The following is a 21,900-nucleotide window of genomic DNA, read 5'->3' as shown; positions in this document are numbered from 1 at the left end:
AAATGCAGCATTTGAAGCAATAACGTGTATAGTAAAAAACGTTATAAAGCAGTGCAAGGATTGAGATTTGTCTGTAGCAATCAGGTTAACTTCCTCATATGGCCAATCCTCCAAACTAGTCGTCTCCCCAACTGACTGCTATCAACATCAAAATAATATTTTAAGAGTTCGTTGTGTTTAAGAAGGGCGTAAGAGAATGATTTGTTTAAGGAGAAGCTAATGCAACTAGAAACATCATAAAAGCTTACCATCCTTTGATACGTTGGGGGACTTTATTAAAGGATAAAGCCTATTGTGAAGCAGTTCTTGAAGTATAACACAGTGATATTGTTAGTGTTAATATTAGCAGCCATTTACATCACAGTTCATTGAATAGTTAAAGAATGACGAATCTATTTTTAAGAGGGTAACTTCAGAGTATTAAGATAGCAACGATCTTTACAAAACAAAGCAGTGATCATTATTGTTTTACTTTTTTGACCGGTAATCGCGTTTGACTAGAGCTTTGAACTAGTGGGGTCACATTTTGGAGACCCCATCCCCAAGGTGATTATAGTACTAATGCTGAGGCATGAATGCCTCCTGAATTTGACTCATGCAGTAGCTTTGATTTTACTCCACTTCATGCCCTCCCTATCACTCCAACAGCCCTTATCTCTGATTTAACCCTTATAAGTCTTTCCCTTATCGTTTTGTATACCCTTATGTCTCCCTTTCTCCTTCCTACAGGCTTCCTGATCCCTCTAAGCTCCTTATCTCTCCATCTGCCACGAGCTGCCTTAGATCTCAATTCGTTCAAACTGCCATGTGTTGTCTTCCCATATCTCTTCTGGTTGTGCACAAAACCGATGAGTCTTTTGCTCACGATCATGCGGACCTATGACTCCAGTGGGTGAATCCTGAGCACTGACCTCCATGCCACTGTTGACACCAGTGACTGGTACCATATGTTGACTGGGTTCCATGAACAGTTTCCATGTCTGCAGCTTTGACCATGTGTGTGCATTCCTTCTGCCCACCCCCTTTTTACAATATGTTTATTTTATCTGTAGAAACCTGCAAGGAATCGACCACAAGACCTCTGTTTTAACATGGATTGCAGCACAGCAACCGCTGGACTGCAGGGTGAACCCAGAGCTGTGATCAATATTAATATAGTACATATTAGCTCTAATACAAGCAGTGGCTATTATTAAGGAATGACGAGATAATAATAGAGTTAAAAAGCCAGCGATTAAATCTCAAGGAGGTGCAACTAGAAGTCGAAGGTGAGGTTTCATGTTTTAAACTAACCTTGATGCAAACAAATGAATAAAAGCAATGATTCATGAGAGGGTGCGACATTAAGAGGTAGGATCCACTTCTAAAGTGGTGACTTCTCATATGAAGGGAAGAGTTACTGAGAGAAATGTTGAAGATATTAGTAGAGATCGAAATGTATAAGGAGATGTGGACTTATGTGAAGAGTTTGTAGATGAAAGGAAATATTTTATCAATTAGACACATACAGTTCTACATATAAAGATATAGAAGAAAACTTTAATGATGATCAATCTCACATTCGAGCAGATCTAACAAGCAGTTGTAAGGAGAACCCATGAGCCAATATTTATGAAGATTTGTGTAGACTTGTGAGCATTTTTTTATTAAAAAATTATTGCAAATTAAATATAGATGTGGAGTGGATTGCAAAGAGGCATAAGACTACGTTGGTGTCTTGAATAAGTTGGTGCCTCTTGTGGGTTGGTGCTTACAAATTTAGGGATTGGTGCCTACAAACATTGAAAAATCATTAATTTTCCATGGTTTTTCCCATTAGGGTTTCCACGCTAACATTGTGTTCTTATGTGCATGATTGTTGAAATTTAGTAAACAATACTATTGTGTTTGTTAAAGTTTAAATTGGCAAAAATTGTTGTTATACTGATTAACCTCCTTTCTCAGTATAATGGTGTGCTTTTCAATCTGAGTATAAAAAATGGGTTGCTTTAACCATATAAACTGACTGCACAAGATTTGTTTGGCAGAAATGGCAATTTTTCTGGTGTACAAAAGACAAATCAAGGGATCCCACTGCTTCCACCACCAACTCTGAGGATATTTCACAACAATCAATCAAAGATGACACTGCCTCACCACACTTCATTTTGAAGCAGATTGAAAAGCTACAGAAGGTAAGATTCTAACTCATTTTCTGTTATAAGATTCAAAATGTTCTATGAATTAGGGCTCTTTTGACTCCAGAATGTTGCACCAATTTCTATTAATGAAATTGTAACACTTTAACGAGTTTCCTTTGGCTCTTTTGATGTCGAACCCAATTACTAATGACATTTCAATCATATATTTTTATCTACGTATTATTACCTTTAAAGTCACTAACCATGTCATTACATTTGCTTTTTAGTTTGCTGTAGTATATTCTGAGTCAAGGATTTCTGTCAGCATTAGCATATCTGAGGGCAAGACCTTTCAATGTTTAGTTCATGTTAAGCATTGTTTGGATGGCTGAACTTATCTGGTGTTCCTGGTGTACTTAAGCTACCATATCAGGAGCTCCCACTGCCTCTAGACAAGTTTTCACTGTTTGTCCTTCCTTTCTTCCACTTCTTTGCTGCAACTGTTATCATAATAATGCAGATATGCCCCCTGCACCACTAAGCTCACTGTAAATTGTCATCATTGACCATGTTGTCAAGTTCAAAATTGTTGTCAAGACTAGACCAAACGGCATGGACATTCCCACCTCAGTTGCTGTTCACCACTGTGACACTTTAGCAGACTTGTAGAAATTTGTTGATGCTTTGTCCTATTTTTTCTGTTTGAAATGCTACAGCAGTGTATCCGGACGCATATTTAACTTTAATTTCAATTGCAAACCATAAATTGGGTTTATTATAAATTTACTGACACTGAATCCACTAGCACAATTTCAGGCAAGGAAAAACCACTTTTTTTTCCCTGATGAGCTTATTTAATGTCTATAAATATGGCCATTTTTTGTGTGCAACTATGTGTAAACTCTTCTGGTAAACAAAAAACAGACTCAATATATCTAGAAGATAAAGAAGACAAATGTACTAAGATTTTTTAGGTTGGTTGTTTGCATTGTATGAAAATTGAAGATGTTTAAGCCAAAAGACCAATTTTTTATGTAGATAACTGTTAGTGAAATTTTATACCTAAATGAAAATCACACAATATATCTAGAAGATAAATGCAATGAGATTTTTAAAGTTTGTTATCTGTATCATGTAGAAATCCAAGATGTTTAAGTCAAAAATGCCTCTGTGCATAATTGTTTGAGTAAATTCTTCTGGAAGACAAATGCACTGATGTTTTTAAGATTCTTGTCTGCATTAGATTAATATCCAAGATATTGAAGCAAAAAATGCCTATTTCTTTATGCATAACCATTTGTGTGAATTAATCGTGTAAACAAACCTTAACAGTTAGCCATTTGCATTGCTCTTGAGTGTTTCTTCAAGAACCCTGGTAAATTCGGCCAACTGCAGCAGGATTTTGTAAACACATCATCCATGAATATCCACAGGGAAAAAGAGTTTGAGAAAACTGCATTTCATCTGATATGCAAAATTTATTGAAGAATGTTTTGTCTAAATGATTCAAAGATATTGTTGGAGAAATTATGAATCCCAAATAGAGTAGTTTCTGATTTTGATGACAGTGTTTAAAATAAGAGTAGCAATACATGACAACTTGCCATATATGTCAAGAGCATTTACAAATTTTAAGGGCTGTTTAATTATTGTTTTTTACAACAGGAGGGATGCTTGACCATTTGAGATTGGGGTTGGCATTTACCAACAAGAATTGGCTGATGCAATAATTTCCAAGCCAGAAATTGTGCTTGGGAGTTAAATTTGGAGGCTCATCGGGATAGACTCAATTCGGATACCATCCAAAATCTTACATGTGACACTTCTCCTTGTTAGAGTAAATGATTCTTTTCCATTTCACTCGTCTATTAAGTTTACTTAGGTGAACTCATAAATTAGGAGGAATTATGTATTTTGGATATTATTATAAGGAGGATATTGTTGAGTCATCCCTTTGACTCCAGCTATTCCTAAAATGTCACATGTAGTTAATTCCAATTTAGACACCACCCTTCTAGATTGTAGGTGGTTTAGTCCATGAGGACTCTACTTCCTCCAAGTTGAGACACTTGTCTCAATCTTGTCCAAGCCTTCTATTAACTCATGCCTATATAAACAAGCCATCTCTTTATATTTCATATTTCAGATATATATCAAATATATCATACAACACATTAGGAAATATTGATGTTATTATGCCTCTGAGCATTTATATCAGAAATTGATCTCATATTGATATAATTATTATGTCAATTTCATTTTCTGTTGTTTGATCTAACTATTTCAATAACTTTTGGTTTATATATTTGTTTTTACAAATTCTAACATGGTATCAAAGCATTTATTGAAAGATTAGATTATTTTTAGTGATCTTGGCAAATCCTGTATTCTCTTCTTTTGCATTTCTATATGAACTGGAGAATCAGAAAGGATTCTTGAAGACCTATTAATCTTTTTTGCATATATATTATTTCTCTTGATCTAGTGACTGCAGCACTTTGAAGGATTTCGATCTTGAGGACAACGTTCAAATCTATGTTCCCCCAAGTTTTTGGTATGGGGATGGTGGGGGACAGCGGGACGGGTTTCTAGGACGGCAATTTTTTTTGGTGATTTTGGGGATGGGGGGACGGCAAATAGGGACGGCTAGATATATAGGGAAATTTTAAAATATACATTGAAATTTGCAAATAATAAAATATACATGTTATTCATATGAAACTAGGCACAAAACATGTCATTTAAACACTATAGAACCATAATATACAACATTTGAATGCCATCTAGGAAATAGTCTATGTTACCCGGGGATGCGTTTCCGGCAAAAATTGACCCCGTCCCAGAAACTCGGAAACTTCTGGAAACTTTTCCCTTGGCTATCCCATAAAATTAATGTTTCAGTTTTGATAATTTGTTTGATTTTCACTCTCACGTGAACTCTAAAGTTAAATTATTTAACACAAACATTATATATTAAGGTTCTATAATTTATATAAGCATGCGTTATCCATGTTTTTATATGAATATTTAAAATTTTCCTGTATATTTAAAATTTTCCCTACTTTTTATATAGCTGTTTCCATTGCCGTCCGCTGCCGTCCCTTGCTCCGAGAAAAAAAATCCATCCCGAAAACCTGTTTCCCCGTCTCCACGTCCCTCCGTCCCGGAAACCTAGGGTAACATAGGAAATAAGTTGTCGATTCGGGTTCGGGACGGGTTTGGGTTCGGGGTTCGGTTTGTGGGTTCGGGCAATTTTTTTTTCCCCATTTGGGTTCGTGAATATATATATATATGCAAAAAAAATAAAAACTCACATAGTTGTAAAAGTAAAACTAAGTCATTCCGTAGTATGAATATATCAATGTTACTTGATTATTGATCAATGCCAAATGTCAAAGATAAACATTAAATACTCACTCATTAATCTATGCTAATGTTGTAAATAAAATCATACATTGAATTACTAAAATGCAAAATGGAATTTCAAAACATAGACTACTTCATCAAATTGATAGATAATAAATTATGACTTAATAAAGTTTGAAACTATGAAACATAGTGATAAATCATAAATGACTCAATGAGTCAATGACAAATGTTTAAACATAGTTTATCAAAGATGCAAATGCCCTTCAAGGGCCAAATGGGTCATCAAAATATGAGGGATCAATGGCTTCATCCTCATCTATATCATTGACATTTTTCACATCATTGGAATCCAAACCGGTTCCACTAGCCCCAGATGCAGCCACATCCTCCTTCTCGTCCTCCTCAACATCTAGCAAGGCAATTCTAGATATATCTTGGACAGTCATATCCAAGTTAGAAGTCTCAGGTAGTACATCCCACAACTTCTCTGGTCCCTTCTTATATCTTGGATCCTTGCATGATAGGAGGCGCCGGTTGTTGTGAATAAATACCAAGTCCTCTGCTTTCTTCGAACCCAACCGGTTACGCTTCACTGAGTGGATAAAGGAGTATGTACTCCAATTCCGCTCAGCAGCAGAAGAGCTCGCAACCTAGAGAGACAACCAACAAATTTTAAAAAATTAGCTAATTAATTTTACAATACTAGGAATTTAAGAGTGGTAATTCGACAAGCTAAGTGGCCATAAGAAAAGGAAAAAAAACTTAAATACATACTTGTGACAAGATCTTAATGGCAAGAGGATGGAGGTACATGTAACTTTCCCCATGTAAGTACCACCATCCAATGGCATCCAATCTACTTTGGTCATTGATTGCATTAGGCTCTGCATTTTTGCTTGAGACAAAATCAACAAACTCTCTCCTAACATTTGATGCCACATCAGGATCACTAAAGAGCCTATTAAGTGCCCTCTTATACCCAACAGCAACTTCAGGATCTCTATATGGTGCCACTCTACCAGGAATATCAAGTATCTCATTGCTATAATATCTAGGAGAAAGTGCATATACCAGGAGGTGTAAAGGTGTAGTCATCTTGTTCCAACGATGTAGAACAATTTTCTCCACCTTAGTGTACAAGGTATCAGGATCCTGCTCTCTCCTCTGAATGACCTGGGATGTCAAATGATGTACATGTAAGTTATCTTGATGTAGTGTTAATAACTTAATTAAAATAAAAAATCAAAATCTCTCAATAAACAAGGATAAAGTATTGTATAAAAATTTAAACTTACTGATTTCATTCTTTTTAGCATGGAGTCCATGGCATCATATATGTTCCCCAAACAAGGCTCATCCGTGTCGGCATACCGAAGCATAGACATGATGGGCTCGGTGAGTTCTAATGCATATTCCACCCTATTCCAAAAATTATCACTCAAGATCAAATCTTTTATAGTTTTGGCCTTTTCTGTATCAGCTTGCTTCCATCCACCCCATTTGTTGCTAATAACCATTTGACCCAATGCCTCTTTCACCCTCACAAGTCATCTAAGGACGATTGTGTGTGAAGCAAACCTTGTTTCAGCAACCTATTACCATGTTAATTCAAATTGTAAGTTAATATGATAAGTTGATAACACAAAAATTTAAGAATATGTATTAAATTTTGTAAAGTATGACACAAAAATTAAAATGATAAATGAAGCTAAATAAAGTTTAAAATTTACCTTCAATAATTCCAAGTGGGAGAAAGTTCTGAAAATTGCTTGTGACATATGGTGGTTTGTCACAAACATTTGGATCTGCTCACCCTCCTCATACACATTTTTCATCCATTCAATTTGGCTGCCCATTGTTTTCATCACCAAGTTCAAGGTGTGGACAGTGTATGGTGTCCAAAAGATATGCTCATATCGTGCTTTTACCAAAGCACCTACAGCCTTACAAACTTTAGCATTGTCCGTTATTACTTGGACAATATTGGCAACTCCCACGGACTCTATGGATTCAATGAGAAGTTGGGCAATAAAATTTGCATCCTTTACTTGCCCTTCACAATCAACCGCCTTCAAAAACATTGCCCCCTTGGGGCAAACAACAATCGCATTTATTAATGGACGGTTTTTGCAATCTTTCCATCCATCAGAGACAATGCTCATCCCCATTTGGATCCAAGAATCTCTTATTGGTTTGAGGAGGTTTTCTACATTCTTTCTCTCCTTATGCAATATGGTGGTTCTCAACTTTTCATATCCAGGGGATTGGTAACCATGAGGTGCATCACTTATTGCTTTCACCATCTCTCTCCAATAAGAGGATCTCACTAGATTGAATGAAACACCATTTGTAATGAGGCAACGCCCAACCTTTGTGTCAGCAATTTCTCTCGTCATTTTCAAATGCTGTATTTAATGGGCCTCTCTTGCGGGATGCGGGTGTTTCTATTTCATCTTCATCCATAGATGGGGTAGGTAGGAAGGGATGTGGTTTACTAATTGTTTGAGAGGGTGGTGTTGGTGGTATTTGCTTTGACTTATCTTTTTTTGCCTTTGACACTAACCTATCAGCCTCTTCTTGTTCTTTTAACATGCTTTCTATTTGAGGACCAAGCAACCCTTTTTTACCTCCCTCTGGGGGCCCCTCACATATGGAAATCCCTTGACCTGGTGGACCTATCAAATGATGTTTAACTCGGAAATAGGAGCTTCTATATTGGTTTTGGCAAAAATTGCATTTCCATATATACCCTCCCCCACTAGCACATTGCTTAATTCTTGTTGTATACTTCCACAAAGGAGAGCCTTTATCAATTTTAAATCTTTGGGATCCCACCCCACCCACTAAACCCTGACTACTCATTCTTGGATTCTTGCAATCTCTAAAAACAAATTTAAAAAAATATTTCAAAATTTATACAAAACTCGATAAAAATTTAGAACAATAAATATAATTTAAAAAAAAAAACTAAAAACAAACTATGAAAGAAGCAAAATGAAGGATCAAATGCATACCTGGAACACTCAACACTGATTATTTGAAGGATTTGAGACTCCACAAACAATCTCTACAACCTCCTTTTCAAACTTGCAAAATGGCCACATCAAAATGAGAGAGCAAAATGACAAAGCAAATGAGAGATTAGATGAATGAAATGCATCTAATAGGCCTTACTTTAGGGTTTGGCAAAAAAAAATAATGAAAAAAACATAATTTTAATGCTTTTTTGGGCCACTTTTTGGCCCCACCTGCTACGGGTCCGCTCGGATTCACTTGGGTCTGCGACGGGTCCAGGCAGGGTCCGCATTTTGGCCTGCAGGTCCTCTCAAGTATGGACCCGAGAGGACCTGCAGGCCAAAATAGCACGGACCCGGGAGGACCCACAGGCCAAAATGCGGACCCTGCCCGGACCCGTCATGGACCCAGGCTCAAATCCGGAGCCGGATGAATCTGGACCCGGACCTGAGCTCCAGGGTGCGAATCCGGCAACATAGAGGAAATAATATCCGATTTCAGTACTCAATTGTCAAAATGCATATCAATATCAGTGAACAATATCATAATGATAAACATGATAAATTTGAAAATCTAAATCTAAATCTGCCTAAAGCTATACGCCCAAAGGCTAGAGGGCTGCCATCAAGTAATAAGTATCAATGTATCATAATCATGTTCACGTTCAACATAAAAAACATAACATAGAAAAATGAAGCAGATTGTTGCTCCCATTCTGCCTCTACCGCATTTGGAGGGGTGGGGCCCACCTCGGTGACCTAGTAAGGAGCCTTAAAATTATTTTTTAATATTCACTTTTAAATTTTTTTGCATTAAAAAAAATTATTTTTAAAAAAAATATTAAAAAAAAAAAATTGGGGACGGCTGGCTGTACTCGGTACGGTTGGGGGACGTTTAGGTGTCCCCTTTTTGTATTGGAGACGGCCAGCCATCCCCCTTTTTTCCTAGTCGTCCCCAAGTTTCGGGGACGTCTCCTGGTAATTTGCCTTTTTTGGGGACGGCTAGGGGACATCTTGTACCTATCTCCTCGTCCTCAAGACGTCCTCGTTTTCGAAACTTCTAGTCTTAGGCCGGGTACGTGTCCCTGGGGAACATAGGTTCAAATAGATATTTTTTTGTCAATGGGGCCCACCAACCTGTGGGGCCCACCCACCAGTAGTGTCCTACATCAAGCAAGGTCCACTTCTAGCGGGTCCCACTTCTAGCAAGGCCCACACAAAGTCAGGTGCACCTCCTGCGGGGCCTACATCAAACGAGGCCCACAATAAGCAAGGTCCACATTTGGCGGGGTCCACCTCTAACGAGGCCCACATCAAGCAAGGTTGGCCTTCAACTACCCATATTAAGTGGGGCCCACCTCTAACAATGCCCACCTTGTGAGGCCCACCTCTTGTAGTGCCTTCTTACAGTTCTTGATGACAATCCTAAATTTTGCAACTTCTGAGGCATCAGTTGAGCTCACACAGACACTTTTTTAGGTGCTATTTTTTAAAAGTGCATGATCTTGTCTACTTCTCAGCTTTGATATCAATTCTGAGATATCATGGGTAGACATAGTACTTTAAGAATTTAGTCAAAATTGGCCTAATTTGACACTTGTACTCTATTAGATCCTTGAGTGATCTAATGTCTTAATTGTATGAGTATCTTAGTGCTTCATATTTGGAGTTGTAATTATCAAAATTAGAAGTCCACTTTGGTCCATTTTAGCAAGTGGCAATTGTTCATGCACTAAAGAATAAAGTGCCAAATCATTGCATCTTGCAGGGGTGATTTTTGGTCTAGTAAATTTGGGAGGGTGATCATGTTGTTTTGGTTTCATTGGTTCTTTCTTCTATTACACATGAGGAAATCACAAATTGAACTCCTAGCTCCATATAATTATAAATCATGGAAAAAAACAATATGGAATTATCTAAGGTAAAAAGATTGCATAGCATATGTAAATGAAACTATTACCATACCTACTAATGCGAATGCTCATCAAGCATGGGAGATCAATTGTGAGAAAGCTCTTGGCTACATTTGTTCATTAGTCTCTTTTGATTTACGATTTCATTTGGAATCATTCAAGACACCTTAAGAGGCTTGGGATGCTTTTGAAACTTTGTTTGGTAAAACTGACAAGATTAAGTGTTACCAAATCAATAATGATTTGATGAATCTTAGTCCAAAAAGTTTTAACAACATCCAAGACTACATTTCCAAGATTAAACAATTAAGAACACACCTAAAGGATTGCAAGATAATTAAGAAAGATGCACAATTGATTCTCAATGTGTTAACTAAGCTTGGTTCTGAGTATTCTGTATTTGTTTCAACCTTTCAAACCAATCGGGTTTCTATGGGAGTTGCATATGTTGATCCTACTTTTGATGTATTTTAAAATCTTCTAATCCAAGAGGAAGTAAAACTAATTCAAATGGGTATATCAAGACATCCAAGTCACAAGCATTAATTGCAAGTGAGCCTAAGGTACAACAAGAAGTAGGGAATCCTAAATAGAAACAAAAGAATAAACATAACAAGTTACAGAGAAAATTTGAATCTTCTTGCTCAAATAAGGATTCATCGAGAAAAGAAAAGCCTACTTGTGCATATTGCAAGAAGAATGGACATGAAGAACACCATTGCTACAATAAGGACATCAATGAACTCAAAAATATTCTTAAGAAAAATCAAATAAATCTACCTTCAAGAATGACTACTTCATCCTCTTCTTCTCATTGCAATGTTGCTAAAGGAAAATATAACAAGAGAAAATGTCAAGCCTTAATTGCTACTTCAAGTCATGATTTAGGAAGACGACTTATAGATTCAGGAGCTTCTCATCATATGGCATCTTCACAGTGTTTGTATTCTTCATTTGAACTTTGTAATGCACCACCTATTTTGATGGAAAATCATACTTAAATGAATGTGATCGGGAAATGAATGATTGATAAGGGGGAGGAACCTTCAAAGATGTGTTGTGTTCCCAACCTAACTCATAATTTTCTTTCCATTTATCAACTCGCTAATGGGCCAACAAGGAGAACTGTGGAATTCACTCCTGAATCAGTTCTTATCAGAGACTTAGAGAGTAGAGAGATTATTGCTACATGAGTGGTTGATCATGGGTCTTGGATTTACTACTTTGAAGACTTTTCTCTTGATGATGATAGTGATTCTTCAACATATTGTGATCACACTTCTAGTGTTGATTCACATATTGAGGAGAACTTTGGCTACTTGAACTTGGGTATTCCCACACGTGATCAAGTTCTTGAGCCATCCATTCCTTCTCCCTCTCTTGATATTGCATTTATTAGTATTCTTGATGATGCTTGGGTTCATACCACCATGGGTTCACATGAATCCCTACAACAATTAGAGGAGATCACTTTATTGGTAGAGAAGATTTTTGATTCTTTACAACATGTTCTAAATTCATCCTTAGTTGATTCTGTTTTTTCTTTTTCAGTAGAGTGCCCAAGTACACATTTTCACATGGATTAGTTACCATTGGCTCCTTGTTTGTCACCTTCTTCTATTGGGCTTGATCCTGATTTGTTTGTGACATATTTTTTCAGCCTTGACATGGGGACACTTGAGCACATTCCAGCAATTCCATACTTTTTGAGGTTTCTTCCTTCATATTGGGGAGGCTTCATTGATGCACCTTTGGTTTTCTTTCTTCCTAAAGGGAGGAATGTTGTTCTTTAGTCATGGCGGAGTTTCTACATCGAACCTGGAGCATCTACCACTTTTCTACATTCTACATTTAAGAAGAGCTATTATTTATCTCTTCTTCTCATACTTATTGATAGTATATGCATGATGTATGTTATAATGAGGTGGTCTTGATTATATCTTCCGTTTATGCATATTGTTTTTTTCCAGCTCTTTCTTTTTGGGGAAGGTTTTTTCCTCCTTTTTCTGAGAGATTGTATGCTCTTAGTTGTACATGGGTACCTAACATGGCTTTGTTGCTAGGACCCATTAGCTATATATTGCATTAAGTACTCCCTAAGTTGCACATTAAGTACTCCCTAAGTTGCACTTAAGGGGGGGTGTTAGAGTAAATGTTTCTTTTTCATTTCACTCTTCTATTAAGTTTACTTAGGCAAACTCATAAATTAAGGAGGAATTATATATTTTGAATATTATTAGGAGGATATTGTTGAGTCACCCCATTGACTCCAACTGCTCGTAAAATGTCACATGTGGTTAATTCCAATTCGGACACCACTCTTTTAGATTGTAGGTGGTTGAGTCTATGAGAACTCTACTTCCTCTAAATTGAGACACCTGTCTCAATCTTGTCCAATCCTACTACTAGCTCATGCCTATATAAACAAGCCATCTCTTTGTCATACCTTAGATATATATAAAATATATCATACAACATTTTAGGAAATATTGATGTTATTATGCCTCTGAGCATTTACATCAGAAATTGGTCTCATATAATTATTATGTCAATTTTATTTCCAGCCGTTTGATCTAACTCTTTCCATAGATTCTGGTTTATATATTTGTTTTCACAAATTCTAACGCTCCTAAATGTTGAAACTAGTGTCAAGTTCGATTTTTGTAACTTGTTATTGAGTATTTACCTTAGGGTATGTATCCCTTGCATAATTTGACTTGTCCTCTATGGGGGCCGTTTTAGGGACATGGATATTGGCTGGATACAACTCTGCCCCATCTCCAATTTTGGAAATAAAAAACTCAGAAGCATTTCTGAAATGTCAAATTACAAGTAGGTAATGGTAGGGGAGTCTCTTGACCATCCTGGAGATGGCTAGCTCTCCCCTATCTTAGCAACCTAAAAATAATTTAAAAAGTAAAGCAAAATTTAATTAAATAGGTGGTCTCAAGGATTGCATAATGTCCTTAATTTTTTATCGACTTAATTAAATTAATGGGTTAATTAAATTGCCCAGAAATTAACATTTTTCCAAAAGGGATTACTTTAATTGATTAATTTGATCAAAATAAAGTGAAAATAATAAAAATAAATAAATAAGTCATTTTTATTTTTATTAAACAAAGATCTCCCGTTTTGAAAAATATTAACATCGGCTAATCTTCGGGATATTCCTGTAGTTCTTCATAAGGACGCTGGTTGGGTGTTGTAAGGCTGCTTGTTGGATTTGATATGAATGTATGATGCTTTCTATAAGCTGATTTTCTGTGGACAGAATCCTTCAGAAGATTAAGAGAAGGGTTGGACAAATACCCAGGTCTTCCTAAAGGGTGGACTACTGATGGAGTTCACACCTGGGCCAAATATGTTAAGTCTTTCTCCAAAGACAAATTTGTAGTAATAAAGTTATTTGCAGTTCTGAGGTAGTTTGTATCCATCTGGAAAGTAATGATATTTTATTATAATTGCTACCTAGTGAATGCTGGCATCATATTTGTGGGTCCTTATTTGGGCTTCATACTTAGTTTTGTTTATAGGAATTAGTGATTATATTAAAGGGCTGTATAGTCACAGTGAAGCAAATTAGAGGCTTCAAATATTTTCATTGTTTCGCATGAAAAGGGAGAATCAAGGTAATAGAAGATTAAATATTTATGTGACTCACCATTGTTGGGAACTATGGTATGTCATATCGGCACTTTAATAGAAATTATTTTAGCTCGATAATGGTTACATTTACCAATGTTCATTGTTTTTGAAGCTGTTTATTATTGGGGCATTTTATTTCTCATGGACAGGAGCTGGCCAATTCAATTATCATGCCTTTTACAACTAAGATGAAGAGATCTTCATGCACATCAAAGGTATCAGGAGGTTTGCAGATTTGTACAGTATCAAGAAGTTTGCAGATTTACATTTCTCTGGTATTCATCAAGCTGGTTGATCATTCCAGTCAAAGGTTATTATGCTTTTAGCTGCTGGGGAAACGTACTTCATTGAAATTATTTGTTGTCTTGGATGCCAACCTCTGAAAATAATAATACAGGTATGATGGGCATTGGAAGTGCTGTAATTGTCTGATTTATTGTTTGATGTGCAATTTGAACTTAGATGTGAGTGTGAATACTTCAATGTAAGGGTCAATACTTAAGTTGGTGCTTGCTGGTGACAGTTGCTTGGTGCGAGCCAACTTTTTTCAGATCAAAGGGGTTAAACTTAAGATAACAAATCTCCATTTAAACATCAAAGGAATTGATTCTTTCATTACCAGAATTGCTGATCTTTGCAGGGCCTGAGACATATTTGAAGATTGAACCCACTCTGCCATCTTCAAGTCAAGTAAGAAGAAAACAAGACATTCTGTTCATAGAACCATACCTGTGTACTGATATAGGGAGGATCATTAACAATAAGGTGCATAATATGTAATGATAATTGTATATTAATAATGAAACAAACTTTACAATGTATACTATAGGCAGTTACATTACAATGTTTCTAAACGAAATAAATGTAAACAGAAGTTGGGAATAGAAACTACCTAAACTAACAAAGACAATGAAGAACATAAAATAAACATTACATTATTTTAATACCCTACCTTAATGGTCATCATTTTAACTACCCTACATAAGACAATTTGCAGGTCTTTTGGTCACGAATGCATAGAAAGCTGCCCCCTTCTCTTCAGGATGCTTTGCAAAATGAGTCTTGTGCTGAGACCCTCCCTGATTTGCAAAACTTCTGACAGGAGCAAGATATTCCACAAAACTTCCCACTTGATGTTCGGTAAATAAAAACTATCCCCCCCTGCTAAGTTACCGATTTGGATGCGGATCTGGAAGCAGATGCGGGAAGTGGATATGGGATGTGGAAGATTTATTTTTTTATTTTTTTAAGGGTACGGATGTGTTTGGAAACGTGTGTGTGCGTGCGCATGCGCAAAGAAATTAAAAAACTTATAAATACAAGAAGAGTTAGAAACTTAGAAATATACAAACACGCATCATTTGATAGTATCATAATACATACGATACTTCACCATTGATCAAGATTCAAGATATTTCATATGTCAATTTCAAATTAAAACTTCACAGGCACAAATATTCATGTTCTAGACTCCATGTCCAAATTACAAAATCAAAAACCATAGTTCATGATTCAATGTCATTGTTCACTAATTAGAATCATAAAGATTCTCAAAAATATCTGAATCCTTCTCAGCTCCATCCATTGCAAGGTCAATGGAAGCTTTGAAAATGCCAAAATGGAAATCAAATGAGAAGAGTAAATCCAGTTGCAAACAAAATGGAGATTGAATGGTTGGAAGGCCTCTATTAGGGCCGTTTTAGGGTTTGGCACAAAAAAATATAATAAAATGTGCAAATAAGCACATGTCTTAAATGGTTTTAAAGTGGAATTTCTGTTTTTTTTACTTTTCCTGCGTGAATGCTGACAGAAGCTCCTGGGGTTCCCTGTGGGTGCCACCTAGATGCCACTCACAAGCATCCGGATGCTTGAATCTGCCTGCATCCAGGTGGCACCCACAGGCATCTAGACGCATCCGGATGCCTATGAGTGGCATCAGGGTGGCACCTGTCTGCCTCCGAGCTTCCGCGCGCATCTGCTTTGGTATCCAGTCATTCCAGGCAAGTATCGGTATCTGAGCCTCCCTGAAGTCAGAGATGCTGAGAATGTTATTTGCAACACTTGTTGTCTATGTAATATTTTTTTTTCCAGAATACTTGATTTTTTTCCTGTTCATTTTCTGATTTCAATGTTTGTTGTAGGCTTTATCTGATTTTTAAGTTATATATGCAGGTTCAGCCGCTCCATCTGCAGGTTTAAATGAGGTTTAATTTAGACAATTTGAATAAAACTCTAGAGTGCATAATCAGCATACAATTGAGTCAAACTCTAGAGTGTAAAATCTGTGCGCTGATTTTTTACACACAGAATTATTACTATGAGAGAAACAACTTTGTATGTGATCTGGGATTCATCCTCAGTTCATCATACGCATAATCTAGTTGTTGAAAAGGCCAAACTACACTTTCACAGCAGGATATGATCCAACAAGTTCTCAGAGAAGGATAGAAACATGCTTAGCTATCTTCTTTCAATCAAAGTTGTGAACAGGGACACAACTATACATGACAACTTGTGACAGGGATACACAACTGGCTATATTTGATTAGCTGCATTGGATCTTATAGATCTACAATGCTTCATGAATATGGACAATTCTGGACCTGCCCTTGAAATATATGTTTCTCTAAGACTTATTGAAACCCTTTTTTACCAAATTTTCTACTAAAGCCATTTCTCCAAGTGGAAGTTACCTTCCAATCTCTTGTGGTCATCAAGCCATTGTCATCTTCATGTTATGTAGGCTCATCCAAATGCTCATGTGGATCACATAATGCACCATAGAGATCTTCAGGGACTCTCATCTAGTATCTCAATGATATTGGTCTTGTCCACAAGAATGGACTTGCTCCCCCTTCCAATTTATGTTTATAGATGTGATGATTGCCAAACTAGATAATTTGCTGGAGAGAAGAGCCAGCTGTCTACAGTTAGATCCCTCTTTATCAACCAGTGAAACAAGAATCTTGTATGGTTATATTTGGGATTAAAACTAAGTTGCTGATTTGGATGTGGATGCAGATGTGAGAATCGGGTGTGCAGATACACAAATTTGATTTTTGGGATTTTGGATGCACACACACACACACGTGCGTGCGTGTGTATGCATCCCAACAAATCAAAATATGTGTATGCATCCAAAATTCCAAAAATCAAATTCGTGCATCTGCACACCTGATTCTCGCATCGGCATATATGTATGCAAAGAAATGTCACAAAAATATACAAAATTAAATCATTTAACAGTACGATACTTCACCATTGATTAAGATATTTGATAGTTCACAAGTATTTAAATTGAAATAACTAACAACAAACATGACATATCAGATATGTCTATGTTAACGATTCCAATGCAAATTAGAAAATCATTACAATTATGAATTATGCAATTAAAAATGTTAAAATGAAAATTGCACATGTTTTAATGTGCTTTAAAGTGTTTTTTTTGGTCAAAAAAAAGTCAGAGTGGGCCTTTCTCACTTGGAGGTATCTGGATGCTTCCAGATGCCATATGGATGTCACATCCAGGGCATCCGGATGAGCTCTGGAAGCTCAACTGAGCACCCACAGTGCATCTGGATGCCCTGAATGCGCTTTCTGTGCGCATCCTCAGGGCATCCTGCTGTGCTTCTGCACCAGAACGCCTCTGCTACGGATTGCTAACTAAGGTTTAAAATAAAGGAAACATTCTGTTTCCAATCTTCTGGTTTTAAATTGTTGCAAAATTGAGTAATTTGAATTTGCATTTTCAACCATCAAGCTATTTGTTTATTGGGAAAGCCCAATGGAGATGGCCAGAGTTTTTACAAGTTATTATTTTGGTTTGAAATGACCAAACTGATATACCTTTTCGAAGATGCTGACTCAGTTACTTCTTTACATTTTGGTTGACTTAAGATATTGACTGTATGCAGGTAGATCTGTCACATGCAATTCTTGGGTTCTCAAAGAAAGATGAAACCTGGGCAGTGCCATGGACTAGAGAAACCATCTTCCAGGTAGTTATTTGTCCCAAAATATGTGCTCTGTTTCTGAATACAATTTGGGAGAGCAATTATTATAAACAGGAGTTCAAAAGATTCACAAGTTTTGACTCTTCTTGAGCATAAGCTTGCATGAGAAATATACAGAATAAATTGTTAAAAGATAGGAAGGAACTTAATTATTTGACTTAATAATTGTTTTCCATCCTTTTTAGAATCATAACTAGCAGAAGGTGAAGTACAATGTGCATGGCCTGTGGTAATTGGCTTTTGCATTTTCACATTTCATTGATGAAGCAGCATTTCAGTTATTCTTTTTAGAAATATGTTCCAAATCTGTCATCATCTGTCTTGCAGGTTATGCTTCTTTGGTACTCTGCTTTCTGGCTTGTTGGATTCTGGATAATTCCAATTCTGGCTTATGCTGCTGGTTTTAGTAAAGAGTCTTTATCATACAGAGGTCAAGCTTTATACAGTCTTGTAACAGATCTTGCTGAGGGAACAGTTGGAATGACTATATTGTATCGATGCTTGATTCGTGTCCATCCTCTTCCATATAAATGGTTCTATATCAGTTGGAAAGGAAATTGGCTCATCAATGCTTGTTTAGGGTGCTTGATGTTCCCTTTGGTGCACATGCTACAGAGAGTTAATCTAGACTTGTTGCCTATTTCACCTCCTTTAACAACATCTCATATTTTAGAACAGTCAATACTGGCTCGAGATCCTATTGCTATGCTTCTCTATGCCACAGTTGTTTCAATTTGTGCACCCATATGGGAAGAGGTCATTTTTCGAGGTTTCCTTTTGCCTTCTTTGACTCGCTATATGTCCATATGGAGCGCTATTTTTGTTAGTGCCATTGCATTTGCAATAGCACACTTTAGCGTCCAGCGTTTTCTTCCCCTTACATTCTTGGGTCTTATAATGGGCATTGTTTTTGTACGTTCACGCAATCTTCTTGCATCAGTGCTCGTGCATAGTTTGTGGAATGGGTTTGTATTCTTGGAATTATTCATGTGATGTATTTTCCCAATTGATTTGTGGATGTGCAATGTACAATAACAGTAAAGAGCAACAACTGCAGGGTTTACTGGTAAGTCAAGATATGTCATATTTTTATCTCTATTCTCATTCATTTTCTTGTGGCTGACTCTATTTGTTCTGAGATGGAAGAATGCTTACCATTTTACTACTGATAATGGTAATAAAAATCCTCTGGAAGAGCTTGTAGGAGAGGATAGGTATTGATTTTGAGTCAAAAAATTGAATTTGTTAGTTCTGTACTACTAATTTCTCCCGTCTTTCTAGCTTGCCAGGAAATTTTTCAGTGTGATAAATTTATAATTGATTAAAGACTAAAAGATCTCATCGATTTCACCTGGAATCAAATAATTTTTTTGAGTATCTGTTTTATTGTTTTTGAGAAATGTTTACATTGTTTTTATATGTTCCATGATGCCTTTGGTCACGGGGTAAGAACATGTTTTTGAAAACATGATTCATGGGCTCTCTGTTTTGTGCATAAGCAATCCAATATGGTGATTAGCCTTTGGAGTGTCTACTTCTTAGTGCTCTTAGAATTGTAAATTATTCCTTATTTAAAATTTGATTGATATAGGAGGGTTAGTACTTTTCAAGTATTGATGATGCATATTGAGCCAAGGAGAACGAATTTCTCTTGTTAAGATGTTATGCCATGCTGTGTGGAACATATTTCTGGTGCAGTTATGTGGTTATGGGAATCTGATCCAGGGTTGATTTTATGAGTAAATGGCTATCATCGTCAAGCTATCATGGGCATGATTAGGCAATTAAAGATCATGAATTCTGGGTTTTGTCAAGTTTTAGGCTAAAAAGATGCTGTAGACATACATAAGTTAGATGAATAAAAAATTTAAATGAGTTATACATAAGCAGTCTAGCAGGTTGTTTGAACATTTGGGATGGCATTTTGTTCTTAGAATTAAGAAGGCTAGAATTTTAGTACTTTTTTAGGAGCAATTTCCTGTTGTTTTCTGAATAGCTAATGTTGTTTATTAAATTGTGGATATTTGTGTTGAATGTCTGACAATTAAGTCACGTTCAGATTGTATATCGTTGAGAATAAGTGTTTTGAATGTGCATGCATGATATCTAAGCACAAAGAATGTTCTATTTGTTGTTCTAAAAGATCTCAAAATTGTCTTAATGTATTTGTTTAACATTTTAAACATTTTTAGAAATTAAAACCCAAGCTCATGTTCAGTATGGCTGTGCTTTTAGTTTGACAGTATTACGGATCTCAGTTTTTTTTTATGGTTAACTTTGGGGAGTTTAAAAACAGTTTGATAAGACTTCATATGCCAATGTTCACATTGGTTCCTTTTGCATCCACAAATGGAATAATGGATTTCTTTTCCTTCTCCACTTTACTCTTCATTATTTTCGTTGTTCTTGCTTTAACCATTTCTAGGCTAAAATAGTCTCTGTTTCTTTTTTCAATTTTTGTTTTGAAAATCCCAAGTTGCGAATTAGATACAAATTTCTCAAGTGTTACAGCATTTGGTAGACTATTTACACCATCAAAAACTTTCTCAAAGGCAAAATGTTATTTGAATAATTTTTATTGCATATTTTGTACTCACCATTTTAAAAAAGCCTATCTGCAAGTCCAAAATCATTATAGATCACAAACCTCAATAAATTTTATTATAGATCACAAACCTCAATAAATTTTGACCAGTTCTGCATTTAGGCCCAGATTGGTGTTTTCTATATTGTGAGATGCAAGTCAGTCTTGAGATATTTTACGAGCTTAAGGACATGTTTTTACTAATTTATTGCTTGGGAAAATTCCAAAACCACGCATGGGTGATATGTCCGTAACGTTACTGAGCTCTACTTCTATCTCTTGTATGGAAGGAATGTAAGGACATGGCTATTATAACAGGTATATAAGCTTTATGGAATGAGATGGATGGTTGACCATAGAAGACATTCCTTCTAGTTTCTGGGACTCATACTCTATAAGCTGCGCTATTTTAATTCAATAATCTTTTGCACTTGACTTGGTTTTTGAGCATTACAATTTTGGATTCCAAATTGTATAATTCATCAATATCTGCAAATTTATTAAAAAAACAATTAATTACTAAATATCAACACCCATTTGGAATTTAAATCCTAAACAACCAATTTAATTGAACTTATTTGTCATTTACACAAAAATAATTTAATTTGATTAAATAATCTTAAATATGCAAAAAATGATGAAAATTAATAATTAGAAAAAATAATGAATTATCCTCTCATTTGTTCTCAAAATTGAGAAAAACAAAGATAAAATAAGAGTTTGAGTTCAAAAGTTAAGTTGTATAATTCAATAAATTAGAAAAGAGTAAACTATGTACAAACTTAAATAAGAGATGAAAATGTAGACTCAACCATGCAGATTAGATTAATATGTTAACTCTGCTATCTTTTAAAAAATACAAAAGTAATTGGTTAACTCAACTTTCACCTTTTAAGTATTTGATAAACTCAAACTGCATGCTTTTCATCGTAGCTTCAACTCATCTTTGAATTAATCTTGAATGTTAATTGCAATTGAAGAGTAAAATTATCATTGAGAATTTTCTCTAGCAATATTGTGCATCAAATTTTCTTATTGTGATCTTTTAGATTAATTTTGTATTATTATTGTAGAATAGTAATCATATTTTTAACATAGAAGTACAATCAATTTTCAATTCTATAGATTAGCTTTTCATCAAGCTTATTCATCATATTTGCATAGAAAATACAAATAAATAGCTTAGTTTGCATTTATTAAAAATGTCTAGTCATTGATAGCTTGAAAAATCTAAGA

At 35.7% G+C, this 21,900-nt stretch overlaps 1 protein-coding gene across 7 annotated transcripts in view; it reads left to right on the top strand.

Moving 5' to 3' along the window:
* Positions 1-19,184, top strand: part of LOC149550196 (uncharacterized) — a 47,254-nt gene extending 28,070 nt beyond the window's left edge. For 4 of the 7 annotated variants that reach the window (XM_089793304.1, XM_089793297.1, XM_089793299.1 and 1 more), the window contains 5 exons: positions 2,028-2,174; positions 14,214-14,279; positions 14,369-14,461; positions 17,982-18,065; positions 18,408-19,184. In XM_089793304.1, the coding sequence (XP_089649430.1) occupies positions 2,028-2,174; positions 14,214-14,279; positions 14,369-14,461; positions 17,982-18,065; positions 18,408-19,073 (1,056 nt within the window). In that variant the 3' untranslated portion in view covers positions 19,074-19,184. The remainder of the gene's footprint in view (positions 1-2,027; positions 2,175-14,213; positions 14,280-14,368; positions 14,462-17,981; positions 18,066-18,407) is intronic. The other 3 variants (XM_089793300.1, XM_089793302.1, XM_089793301.1) reach the window with 1 other exon arrangement.
* Positions 19,185-21,900: the final 2,716 nt, after the last annotated feature.

Source organism: Cupressus sempervirens, chromosome 7 (assembly GCF_028749045.1).
Source record: "Cupressus sempervirens isolate cs-2001-9-10 chromosome 7, ASM2874904v1, whole genome shotgun sequence".
NCBI classification, from domain to species: Eukaryota; Viridiplantae; Streptophyta; class Pinopsida; order Cupressales; family Cupressaceae; genus Cupressus; species Cupressus sempervirens.
Note: the sequence above shows the minus strand (reverse complement) of the source record. Positions and strands in the feature narration are given on the sequence as shown.